Source organism: Apodemus sylvaticus, chromosome 9 (assembly GCF_947179515.1).
Source record: "Apodemus sylvaticus chromosome 9, mApoSyl1.1, whole genome shotgun sequence".
Lineage (NCBI taxonomy): Eukaryota > Metazoa > Chordata > Mammalia > Rodentia > Muridae > Apodemus > Apodemus sylvaticus.
In genome coordinates, this window is record NC_067480.1 from 28,244,894 (window position 1) to 28,257,318 (window position 12,425).

At 47.0% G+C, this 12,425-nt stretch overlaps 1 protein-coding gene across 4 annotated transcripts in view; it reads right to left on the reverse strand.

The window, feature by feature from the left end:
* The window catches only part of LOC127692477 (nuclear autoantigen Sp-100-like), a 94,126-nt gene that overhangs the window by 52,411 nt on the left and 29,290 nt on the right, over nucleotides 1–12,425 (reverse strand). For 3 of the 4 annotated variants that reach the window (XR_007979472.1, XM_052192848.1, XM_052192849.1), the window contains exon 1: nucleotides 508–644. The exons of the other annotated variant lie outside the window; for it this stretch is intronic. Coding sequence is in view for 2 of the 3 variants with exons in the window: in XM_052192848.1 (XP_052048808.1) it covers nucleotides 508–533 (26 nt within the window). In the remaining variant the exon portion in view is untranslated. Of the gene's footprint in view, nucleotides 1–507; nucleotides 645–12,425 lie in introns of those variants that run through there. 4 annotated transcript variants of the gene reach the window in all.

Genomic DNA, 12,425 nt, shown 5'->3' on the forward strand with positions numbered 1-12,425 from the left:
GTTTGGATTTCTTCCCTAAGGTGACCTTCCTGCAGTAGACCTGCTCTAATGCAGAGAAAGGCAGAGGGACTGAGAGCACTCGGTCACAAGATAATAACAGAACCATGCCACAGAAGTCCCTGTCAGCTGTGGCCAGTCTACCTCTGACAGCTGGGCAGTGGTCACAAAGAAGGGCATGACTTGTGTGCAATGTGGCAGTGCATATCTAAGGTAAACAAACTCAAGTGTTCAGGTATGCTGATTCTCTCTCTCTCTCTCTCTCTCTCTCTCTCTCTCTCTCTCTCTCTCTCTCTCTCTGTGTGTGTGTGTGTGTGTGTGTGTGTGTGTGTGTCTGTTTGTCTGTCTGTGTCTCTTTACCCCACCTCCCAATCTGTTCCCTCACATTAGTGGCCAAAGCTACTTCATGTCAGGCAGTTTGGACTGACTGAAGCTTGGACTACTAACTCAAGACATTAGATCAACCATATTGTCAGAGGGAAAGGTTACAGAGGGAGAAAGACGACCCACCTGGGGCTGAGGCTGCTCCCTTCCATCTTCCAACACCTGCGTAGGGCCTGGGACAGTGAGCTCGGATCCCTTGGCGTCTGCACAGGCCTCAGGACTGTTTGCTATGGCCCACAGCTGAGAACAGGAAGAGAGCCCCAATAGTAACACAGCAGAGAAGGCTCCGCCCCAATGGGGAAAACAGAAACGAAAGTGATTCTCAAATCTCCAGGGTACTGCTGTGAAATTCTTTTCCATCGTTCATTTTTTTGGAATGTGGTAACAGGAAGAAAGAGAAAGGGGACACACAGGATTGCAAAAGGGTACACCAGGGCCAGTTGAGCCAGTTCCTTATGATGCCTTATTTATTCAAGGATGGGGAAAACAAACAAAACAGCAAAAAATGCCTCCACAGAAACTCAAATTTTTCTTAGTTGCTCCTGTGACCAGGAGGGGAGCATGGATTTCCCCAAGGTTGCCTGTCACGTCCCTGGTTAAAGTGACTTGTGTAAGGAGACAGCAGGGAAGGAGAGTCAAACACTTGTAAGGTATACCTGAGGCCAACAGAAGACCCCGGAGCTGGATCCTGACCAAGACAAGCTTTCTCTCAGACCCAGGACTGAGGAGATGCCCCTGGGTCAGAGCACTGTCTCTGAAGACTTGTCATCCCAGCCTAGAAGTCAAGGGCAGGAGGAAGCTGCAACAGTGGCCATCAGGGCATGAGGAAAAAGATCTGGTCCACCTTCTGAGGTACAGATGTGATAAGTGGTGATGAGCTGTCACCTCCAGGGAGTCTTTCTAGGAGGTCCCTCATGTATCATCAGGATATATCAAGTCCCTCTCCATCCCTACTTCTGGGAAGACTTTCTCTGAGGGACTTGGTGGACTAAGGTGAGCATCTGGCCTGAGGTCTCTCAGCAGTCTGCTCGCCTGCACAGACATTGGCTCTTTCTCATCCCTGGGCTCACCTGCACAGAGATGGGCTGGTGTGGAGCTGGAGTGGGTCTGACTGACAGGGAACAGCCTGAGGCCATGCCTGAGGTAAGATTTCTGGGGTCCTTTTCGTGCCCCACATTTTAGCCATGTCTCCAATTCTACTTTGATCAGGGATTAAGTATTTTTAGATGTTTTTATAGGACTCTAAGTAATGAGACTTTGCAAAAGTATCTCAAAGCTAATGTGTCCATGCAAATCCAACACCTATATGTTGCTTATTCAGTCCCTTCTTGGAGACCCAGAGGAGGCACAGAGAGAGCAGAACTATCACTATATTGTCCTGTGTCTGAGCGGCACTCCTGAGACCTTAAGGCCAAGCTCCTCAGTCAAGTGTAACTCCTGAGAGGTGAGGGACACAGGGAACAGAATGTTGCCCTACCTACCTACCCCAGAGCAGCTCCAGAAGAATGCTATGACAGGGTCTCCCCTTCCCTGGACACCCCCACCCTAGTTTCCATCTACAATACTGGCAGAATTGTGGATATAGAATTCTAGGGCATTCTGACATTCTCCAGCAATCCCCCTGGGTGAGAATAAGATGAATAACATAATTTTGAACCAAATTGGCAGAAGCAAGCTTTGATTCTGGCCCAAATAATGGACTCAGGCCAGGTCTATTCCTGGGTTCACAACAAATGACAAGGAATCACATTTCACACAGATTTAAAGCCCCATAAGGCCAACACATTTTCCATCATGACCAATCAGGGGCAAGTATGTTTCCTGATATAATTCAGGCCTGCATCTAATCAGGCAAGCATACATCTTGATATCTTTCCCACATAGATACCTCCTGCCTACATGTGATCATGCACATTCTGTGCAGTAGGGTCAAACAAACCTGCGTAGGGAACTTGTTCCTTGTTATTTATAGACCATACACAATAGCCTGCTGCATTTCAGGAAATATCTGTTCTTGGGCAAAGGTTAGAGGCATTCTTGTTTCAGGGATCCTTTGGACACAGTAATTAAAACTGAACGCAGACCTTTGGCTCTCACACTTGCCCAAACCAGCAAGTGCTTCTTCAGTCTGACACTCAGTCGGTTTTGAGAGAAGGTGGAGAAAAGGTTTCAGGAGGAGAACTCTGATTTTAACGCAGTCTCAGAAGAGTTTGCATGTCAGATGGAAGACTGAAGATATGAACAGAGCATCACAGCACAGCTGCTCTGACAGGCACTGGGTGGGATAAACGTGTCATTGGGCTCTGAGGACCAAATCCTGGTGAAGACTGATTGAGCTGGCAGTTACTGACATACTCCTGCTTAAACCAGAACTTAAGTGTTTGTTTCAGCAGAGGGTGCTCGCGGTTATAATGGTTTAAGTTGCAAGCAATCTGTGTGTGAAAGACAAGGCTCTGTTCTCAGTTCAAACAGAGTTGTGTTCACCTGGGCATCAGACAGGCCCAAAGCTTTCTCTTTTCTGAGATTTCCTCTTCACTCTGCAGAAGCCCTGGTTGTTCGTTTGTATTTCACGACTATACCTACCACAAAGCCTCCTACCAAAGTTTTTTTGTCTACTCTGACAAAACTTTAACTGCTCTCAAGGTCAGGCGACAGAAACAGGAAATTAATTCTGGGCCAGCTAACTACCAAATTTTGACTTCTATCCAAAATCCTGTCTGAGTCCTTCCCTTTGCAGAAACCTCTTGCTATTGGTCTTTTGCTTCCAGAGTTACCAGCAGAGTTACAGGTCGTGGGCAGGTAGGTACCTCTTAAGGAGCCCTCAAGTCACACTTCTCTATTCCTCACCAAACAGCAGCAAAGGAGTCCTGGTCCCTCCCATAGGCAGACTGATGTTGGCAGCCCGAGAGGATCCAGACAAAGCCCTCTGAGCTTTCTGCCCACTCAGGGGTGACTCACCCACTGCCCAGCAGAGGCAGATATGAAACATACCTTCGAGAGGAGAGACACAGCTCAGAACCACACACACACACACACTGAAGGAGTCAGTGCACCAATGAAGGATTCAGGGTTACTTCTGGATGAAGGATTCAGCAGGATGATAAGGCTTAAAGGTAGAGGGTATAGGGGTTAGGTGAGTGTGGCTAGGCGGCATGGGGGAAGGTGTCCAGGCGGGCCCTTGCCTGGGCACCTCTGCCCCTGAGGGACCACACACACACACAGACATGGTATAGAATAGAGTTTATTCAGAATAGGGGATGGGAGTTAGTGGTAGAGAGAGAGAGGTAGAGAGAGAGAGAGAGAGAGTGGAGGGAGTGGAGGCCGGCTATGACCACGTGGAGGGGGGGGAAGAGCCCCAGGGGCAGAGAGGTGAGAGTATGTGGGAGAGCAGTGAGCAAAGAGAGAGAGGAGGGGCAAGTAGCCCCTCTTATAGTGGGCCAGATCTCTGGGGCGGGGCATACCTGGCTATTGCCAGGTAGCTGTGGGGTGGAGCTTAGACAAAACCCCAACAGTCCCCAATGTTTGGTTAATTAATAAAAGAAAAAGAAAAAAGAAAAAGAAGTGACGGCGCATACGGCGAAGCAGGAATAGGGTCTTGTTGTGATCTGGCTGCTTCATGCTGACATTGGGGCGGCGTGTCTCTGGAGAACCTAGAGAAAGGGGTATGGGGACCACACACACACAGACATAGTATAGAATAGAGGTTATTCAGAATAGGGGATGGGATGGGAGTTAGTGGTAGAGAGAGAGAGGTAGAGAGAAACAGAGAGAGAGAGAGAGAGAGAGAGAGAGAGAGAGAGGAGGGAGTAGAGGCCGGCTATGACCACGTGGAGGGGGGGGGGGGGAAGAGCCCCAGGGGCAGAGAGGTGAGAGTATGTGGGAGAGCAGTGAGCAAAGAGAGAGAGGAGGGGTAAGTAGCCCCTCTTATAGTGGGCCAGATCTCTGGGGCGGGGCATACCTGGCTATTTATTGCCAGGTAGCTGTGGGGTGGAGCTTAGACAAAACCCCAACACACACACACACACACACACACACACACACACACACACACACACACAGTGCTTTCCTGCTAACAGGAATGAGCCAGTTTCAGCAAAGTATATAACATACTTGCAGAAAACACATGGATTGTTCTAGATGTTCTGTTGGAGTTAGTAGTGGCCATTGTACTGGTTAGTTTTGTGTGTCAACTTGACACAGGCTGAAGTTATCACAGAGAAAGGAGCTTCAGTTGGGGAAGTGCCTCCATGAGATCCAGCTGTGGGGCATTTTCTCATTTAGTGATCAAGTGGGGAGGGCCCCTTGTGGGTAGTACCATCCCTGGGCTGATATTCTTGGGTTCTATAAGAGAGCAGGCTGAGCAAGCCAGGGGAAGCAAGCCAGTAAGAAACATCCCTCCATGGCCTCTGCATCAGCTCCTGCTTCCTGACCTGCTTGAGTTCCAGTCCTGACTTCCTTTAGTGATGAACTGCAAAATGGAAGTGTAAGCTCAATAAACCCTTTCCTCCCCAACTTGCTTCTTGGTCATGATGTTTGTGCAGGAATAGAAACCCTGACTAAGACAGCCAGCTTGACAGAAACGATGTAGCAGATGTTCTAAGAAGCCTGAGAATTCCTTTTCTTTGCTGAAGGAGCTGGAGGAATAGCATCAGATCCGGTTGGTTCTTACTATAGACACCTAATAGTCTTTACTCTCCAAGGGATTCAGGCCACAATCTTCCCTCTGCCTTCTCCCTGTTCCTTAACACATAACTAGGTAAGAAATGGTAGCCATCCAAGCCCACTAGAGAGCTTGACCTAATACTTTGAGGCTCCAGGGTATTGGCAGGACTCACAGGGCCATCTCCATACTGTGTTCCTTGGAAAAACTAGATCAGTGGTCCTCACCCTTCCTAATGCTGCCACCCTGTAGCTGACCCCCAACCATAAAATTATGCCATTGCTCCTTCATAACTCTAGTTTTGCTAGTCATGAATCTGTTCATCATAATGTACATATCCGGTATGCAGGATGTTTGACATGCAGCTCCTTTGCAAAGGTTGTTCACTGAACTAGAGTCCCATCTCCTCTCCTCCTGATGGAAGTGCATAGCCACAGTGCACCTGAGAAGTGATCATGGGAAATTCAGGCTAAGGGTCATGACCAAGAGTCTTTGACCTTTCAGCTCAGGTCAGGCAGGTCGTCCAGCAGCTCCAAGGACCACACAAACAGCTGGGTTCTGCAACCTTGCAGCAAACACCTGCACCCCTGAGTTCAGGAAAGATGACTGGCAGCTTTGAGTAACAGCTTTAGTCTCCTAGGTTGTTCACGGATGTCCGATAGGGTGGGGTACACAGCCCTCCTAGAACAATAGCCAACTCAGCCGTTGCCTCCACACCACAGGGCAATGGGAAAAGCAATTCTGTTCCAGCAGACCCAAAGAACTTAGTGCTGGTACTTTGCTCTTCAGACTGGCCTGGAGTTGGCCATTCCTGCATCCTGCACTGTGGTACAGCTTTGTGCTGTGCACAGCTATGGTACAACTTGTATCCTTCTCAGGTTGGTTCTGACCAGCAGCCATGTGTTCCTCAGCTGTCCAGACTCCCATGTTCTCATTTGCTAGTGGTAGCTGGCATCTTTAAGTGAACTTTCTCTTCTCCTTTGGTATATGGGTAGAGAGAGATCATTGGCCAACACATTTGAAAAATCCCCCATAATTCTACAGTCTTGGGGATTGGGGGAAATTCCCAGACACTGGAGGGAAAAGTTATGAAAAAGGATGACGTGTCCTTGTGTGACTTTTATTTTTTGTCCAAAACAAAAAAACCACAAAGGTTTGGAGGTTATCACCAGAAATTCCAAGTATTTCTCATGTAAACGGCCATAGCTGTCATGGTTCCTGGCTGTTTGCCAGCTCAGCACCCCAGACTTCCTGTACTGCTACTATGGATTTCATCAGTGATGCCCTCTTCTGTCTAAAATATATAAATCAAATCTCTGTGGGCTTGAGTCGTCAAAGCAATCTTGGGATTTTTTTTGTGAATGACATAGAGAACCAAGCTCTTTATAAACACATGATTAATATGAACCCATCATTTTGCATCACATCTAGCTTCTTCCTGACACAAATGAGACAAGAACATGGTCGAGTAATTTACCCAAGGACACACAGACAGTGATGAAGACTCTGGGTTTCCATAAACATGGGCTGACTTCAGAGGATCTGCTTGTATCTCTTGGAGATATATCATGACTGAGGCTCTTTTCTCTCTGATGACACTGTCCTGTGTCAAGGGGACACACAAAACCAACCTGTACATGATTCTTGGGACCTTGAATGGTTTCCATCAGGTTTCCAGACACAACAATTTTTCTCCTCTGTTCCAGCAGACTCAAGGAGCTGAGCCCCTGGCCCTGTGTCCTTCTGACAGGCCTGGAGTTGTCTGACTCCTATGCTGGGTGACAGTACTCTTCGATAACTGGTGCTTCTTAATTATAGGAGATGCACAGTGCAAGGGCTTGTAACTATGAAGGGGAGATTCTGGTAGGCTCCTTGTCCTGGTCATCCCTGCATACTTACCTATATACCAGACATTTGAGTCTTTGTAAGTCTTAAGACCTGGAGAGCCTCTATCTTAACAAGATACTCAAAAGACTCAGAGAATTTGTGCATCAGATTCAATGAACATACAGGTACCAATACAGAAGGCTAATGTATATATCCAGACAAGTTTTATGTGTTTGTGTGTGTGTGTCTGTGTGTCCGTGTGTGTGTGAGAGAGAGACAGAGACAGAGACAGAGACAGAGAGACAGAGAGAGACAGAGAGAGAGAGATTGAGAGAGAGAAAGACAGAGAGACAGAGTATTATGTTGTTCTAACTATCTGGAAACTTTGTATGTATAGACAAGGCTGGCCTTGGACTCACAGAGATTCACCTACATTTCATCCGGGGTTCAGGGATTATAAGATTGTACCACCAGACCTAGCAGACAGGCTATATTTTAACAAATACCAGGAGAATTCACTTTGCCCTAAGGTAAGACTATAAGTATACAACTGTTGTCCAATCCATGCATCTAACAATTCTCTTTAACTTACCACCTTCTGGTAGATTTTTCCATGTTAATAGCTATACATCACTTTCCAGGGGCTATACTAAAGATAGCCCATCTGCAGACAGGAGAGATGACTTAAAAGTTGAGAAGGCTAGCTGCTCTTCCATAGGACATGGGTTCAATTCTCAGCACCCACTTGGCCACTCACATCTATATATAGCTCCACTTCTGGGATTCAACACTGTCTTCTGGCCTCCACTCACAGGCACCAGTCACAACTGTGTTGCACAGGCATTTGTGAGGGCCAATCATCCATACATACAATGCAAGGAAACAGCACATCTGCTATAAATACAATTAGGGATTCTCCTTAATGTTCTAGCTTCCACTAGCCTCAGTGAATGACTTAGCCTTTGCAGACGTCAGACTACTGAACTGAATGGAGCTCCAATGGGGTAGAACCTACTTGCAAACTTTCAGTCTTTGTAAACAACAACACCAGCCCTGTCAGTGACTGGATTGTGCTGTGATATTGCTTTCCACTATTTGTCCACTGGGAAATTTCAGTGTCCACTTCCTTCTGCTTGGTCTTTCTAAGACATTATTTGTCATTTCATAGTTGAAGAAGCCATTCCAACTAACTGCTGCTCCTACCCTGATCATACATTCAGCAAGCAGGCAAACAGTTGCTGGGTGGCTCTGAAATCTAGTGGATCCATTGTGACAGGGACATGGCCTGACCTCTACAGAACCTCCATTAACAGGAGACAGTGATAGAGCTTTGGGTTCCCAAATATCAGCATCAACTCATATGCTGTATCCCACATCCCATGAAAGAGATGTATGTTCCTTTTCCAGGCTAGATTCAGAGTGAATAATAGATAGATGTCAATAGATGTGGGAAGATCTGAGAAGCACCATATAAATATTTCCAAGGTTAATTCTACTGGGAAACTGGGCTCATTCCTTTGATGGATTTTGAGTCCTACTAAGAAATGGACCTAATTGGGAACTGGGGAAAGGATCTAGGTTTTTATTAGGATGCCGGACTTCCACTGTTTTTTCCCTCCACTCTTTTGAGGATATATATGATGCAACATCCTTTTGTGTTGTCCAGTTGTCCTGACTTCTGTGGCATTACCTAGGAGCTGCCTATTAGCTGTCTCCACAGATATCTACAGACAAGGTCTCCGGCTGTCTCTCTGAGGATTACTTTATCTAGCTGCAACAACTGAGTGATTCTTGTTATCGGGAACCTAATCTTTCTATTGCTACTATGGAAGTAGGAATTGGGAGATGGTCCCACCATTATTCCATCCTTCAGAAAGGAGTCAGTGCTGAACTGACCCAGGATGCTCATGACCCCAGCAGTGTGTTCCTGATCACCGCATTAAATTTAAAGCCTCTGCGTGGCCCTGAGGAGCACAGTTGGAGCAGGAACTTCAAGGCACCTTTATGTAAACGTTGGGGGCCTCGATGTCACAGAAGCATCTCCTGCAGGAGGACATAACTGAGGTCTGCCTGAGAGACCAAGGATTGTGGTGCAGGCAATGCCATTCAATCACGAACTGCCGTTTAGAAGTGATGTTCCTTGGGACCAAAGGGATGCAGGTGGAGTTTATTAAAGGAGTTCGCAGCAGTGTCCAGGTGAACTCACTGCAGTGTTTCTCATCTGCTCCAGAGTCTGTGTTGTTGACTCTGTGCCTCCTCATCTCCAACCCCCAAGGGCAGGTAGGGTCAGGCTGTGAGCAGATCCGGACACAGGCAAAGCCTGACATCCAGCCTGGTCAATGGACTTCTAAATCGTTCTTGTTTTGTGGCAGCTTGTGAACATCCTTTTCTGGGGACTTGTTTTGTTGTTGTTGTTGTTGTTGTTTGTTTGTTTTTGGTTTTTTGCCTGTTGCTGCAAGAACTGTACTGGACCTGATCTGCTCTTCTCCTCAAGGTGCTGCTGTTGTGCCCCTCTCGGTTGCTTCTTCGCTGAGTTGGCCCCTTAGTGTTTTATGTTGTGGGTCCCACAAAGGTGAGCATGTGGACCCCATTTCTGTCCTCTTTGCCTTTTATGTATGGTCATCTTGATTTTGGTCTGGGTTTGGTTTGAGGATGAATGTGCAATGGTCATCTTTTTGTTCTTTGTCTTTGTATAGGTGAGCATGCAACGGCCATTTTTTCTTTCTTTGTCTTTGTCTAGGTAAGTGTGCAGTGGTCATCTTTTCTTTCTCTTTGTCTAGATAAGTGTGCGGCAGCCATCTTTTCTGTCTTCTTTGTCTTTGCCTGCTCATTTTCACTTTTGGTCTAGATTCATCATGGTACCTGATATGGGCTGGTCTCCTAGGCAGCAGTACCAGGGATCGACTTCCAAAGGTCTTCCCTATCCTGGGTACAGCATCCAGGAATAAGGCCTTTGAGCTACACCTGAGGTAATCCCCTGCTTAGCACACTGTGACTTTTGTCACCTCTTCTGTTGTATTTGTCATGTCTGTTCATCATTTGTTTCCTTCGTGCTCGTTGTCATGGGTTCCCTCCCTTCCACCATCAAGGAACCCCAGATTAGGCCTCTGAAAACCCTTCTGGGTACTCCTGGTCTCAAGGTTAAGACTCACAACCTGGCTCAATTTTGGGAGGAGGCTGCTATTTTGGCCTCCTGGATATGGCTGGAGAACCTGTGGGATCTTGACATCTAGATGTGTGTTCTCATCCTTGCCCGCAAACACCGGGTACAGTGAGGGATTGTCTCTCCTTTGTTCTTTGTCCCCATCCTTCTTGCAGACATTGCCAGTCTTAAATGGTGGCTTAAGTGGTGGCTTCTAAGCCACCCAGAAGACTTGGTGACCGCCTATAACAAACACTGCCAGAATTGGGCTAATATTCACCTTTCTAATACTGACCCTGTCCCAAATTCTTGGGGCAAACAGGTTGATTTTAGCGATGAGGATGAGGGCACCTCTGCTCCAGTCCTCCAGCTGTCAGGCTCCAAGCAGTCCTCTAGCTCTGCTGTCCCAGGTCCATCACACACAAGTCCTTCTGCTTCTGCCCCATTGGAGGTACCCTAGCTTACCTCTAGTGTGATTTAGGCGCATTTTGCCTTCCAGAGGTCACTCCTACTGTGGTCAGTCCTTTGATGCCTGTCGCTTGTGCTGGATTGCCTCTCCCCAGGGGCCTCATTCTCAGGTATATCGTGAGGCTTCCCCTGATGAGGCAGCTAGTCCCTGGATTCCCACTCCTCTGGCAGACATGACATTAGCAGAACGGATTTATGCCCCTTACCCTCCTAAAGGGTAGCTGTCTCTTTAGTCGGACATATTTCCACATAAACTGGTCAGCAAAAATGTGGACTAGAGCAATGCTTGTGAATGTGACCATTGGCAGCCAGGTTGGCTGGAAAGGCAGCCAGGTTGGCTGGAAAGCCATCCAAGTCTGTGTCCTATTAACTCATTTAATGAGAAATGACTCCTGAATACCTGCTGGATGGGATATTCAAGAACAGCTATTCTGATGAGGGAGCCAGCTGCCATTTGCATTCCAGTAAATACCACCCACTTTCGTGCTGTTACTCTGGTGGCCCTGGCTTACTTACAATCCCTACAGTGGGGAGAGAGGGATCTTGGAATTACAGCTGCCATCATTGCAGCCATCATTGCTGGCATTAATGGGGCAACAATACCTGCTGCTGCCTTGATCCAGACAGCTACTACAGGGGAGACTGCCAATGCCATAGTCTGTAATTCGGCCAAGATTCCACAGGCATAGGAGCTACTAAATCAACATTTTTATCAAGCCATCCACATTTACAACAGATTGACTTACCGGCAGTAAGTTGGCCCTTTATAGGGACATGTCTCTATTGGCATGCGACCTCAGGTCTCACTCAATCTGCCTAACCCATTACTAGGTGCATAACGACACTGAAGCCCAGCAACAGTTGGCTCAGTATCATGAAGATACCTGATCAGACAAATTCCTTAACTGTTCTGTGCTAATAAGGTAGAACATAGTCAACCTCAATGTGACAAGGGTATCTGGACTCTCCCTAGATGTTGGATTCTTGGGAAAAGTGTGGAACAATATTAAGAGGCTGTTAGATCCCTCTGGATAGCCATTTATGCTATGATGGGAGGAATTTTCATACTAATAATTATTTTGTTAAGTGTCCCACACAGCATATCTCCAGGCATCGTACCATAAATAAGGTGATCCACTAGGTGCTGATGGCTCTCAAAAATCCTGATTGCAGTTCCCCTAAGAAAGTGATCAAGTATGGATGGCAGAGATTCATAAGACCACTGTATAAGCTGTTCCTCATCTTCCCCTTGTGTGACATCCCTTTGGAGTGATATCTCTTTGAGGGCTGGTAGTCAGTGATGGGTAAGATTCTGGGAGACAGGACAGGACAAGAAAGACACAGTACAATATGTTGGGAATCCTCCAAGGTTGGATTGACTATGTCAAGGCAATGGCATCCCAGTTCCCACTAGGCTGCCAAAATCTAAAAACAAAAGGGTGGATATGTAGCAGAAATATCAGGGCTGCTTCTGTGTAAACACCAGGGTCTGCACAGCTGCAAAAGCATCTCCTGCAGGAGGACCAAATTGAGGACTGCTTGAGACCAAAGATTGCTGGTGTAGACAATGCCAGTCAATCAGGAACTGCTGTTTAGAAGAGATATTTACTTGGTGTAGAGTCTAGCTCACACATTTTAACAGCAGGTTTCCTGGAAGGAGAGATAGGTATTGGAAAGGGGGCAAGAGGAATCACATGGAGAGACACAAAAACACATGGCTTCTGGTTCAAGTCTCCATCTTTAATACCTTCTTTCTCAAGCTACAAAGGCAGGCCCAGCCCCTCCCCTGAAGACTGGAAATAGGTTCTTCTTCTTCAGGAGTCGGGCGGATCAGGTTGCTGGCTGCTATTCTGGAGAACAGTGGGCAGGGGGAGGTCACAATTACTCCCCCCCCTTTTTTTCAGAAAAACCATTGGATAACTATATTCGTCAAAAGACGATGGGTGT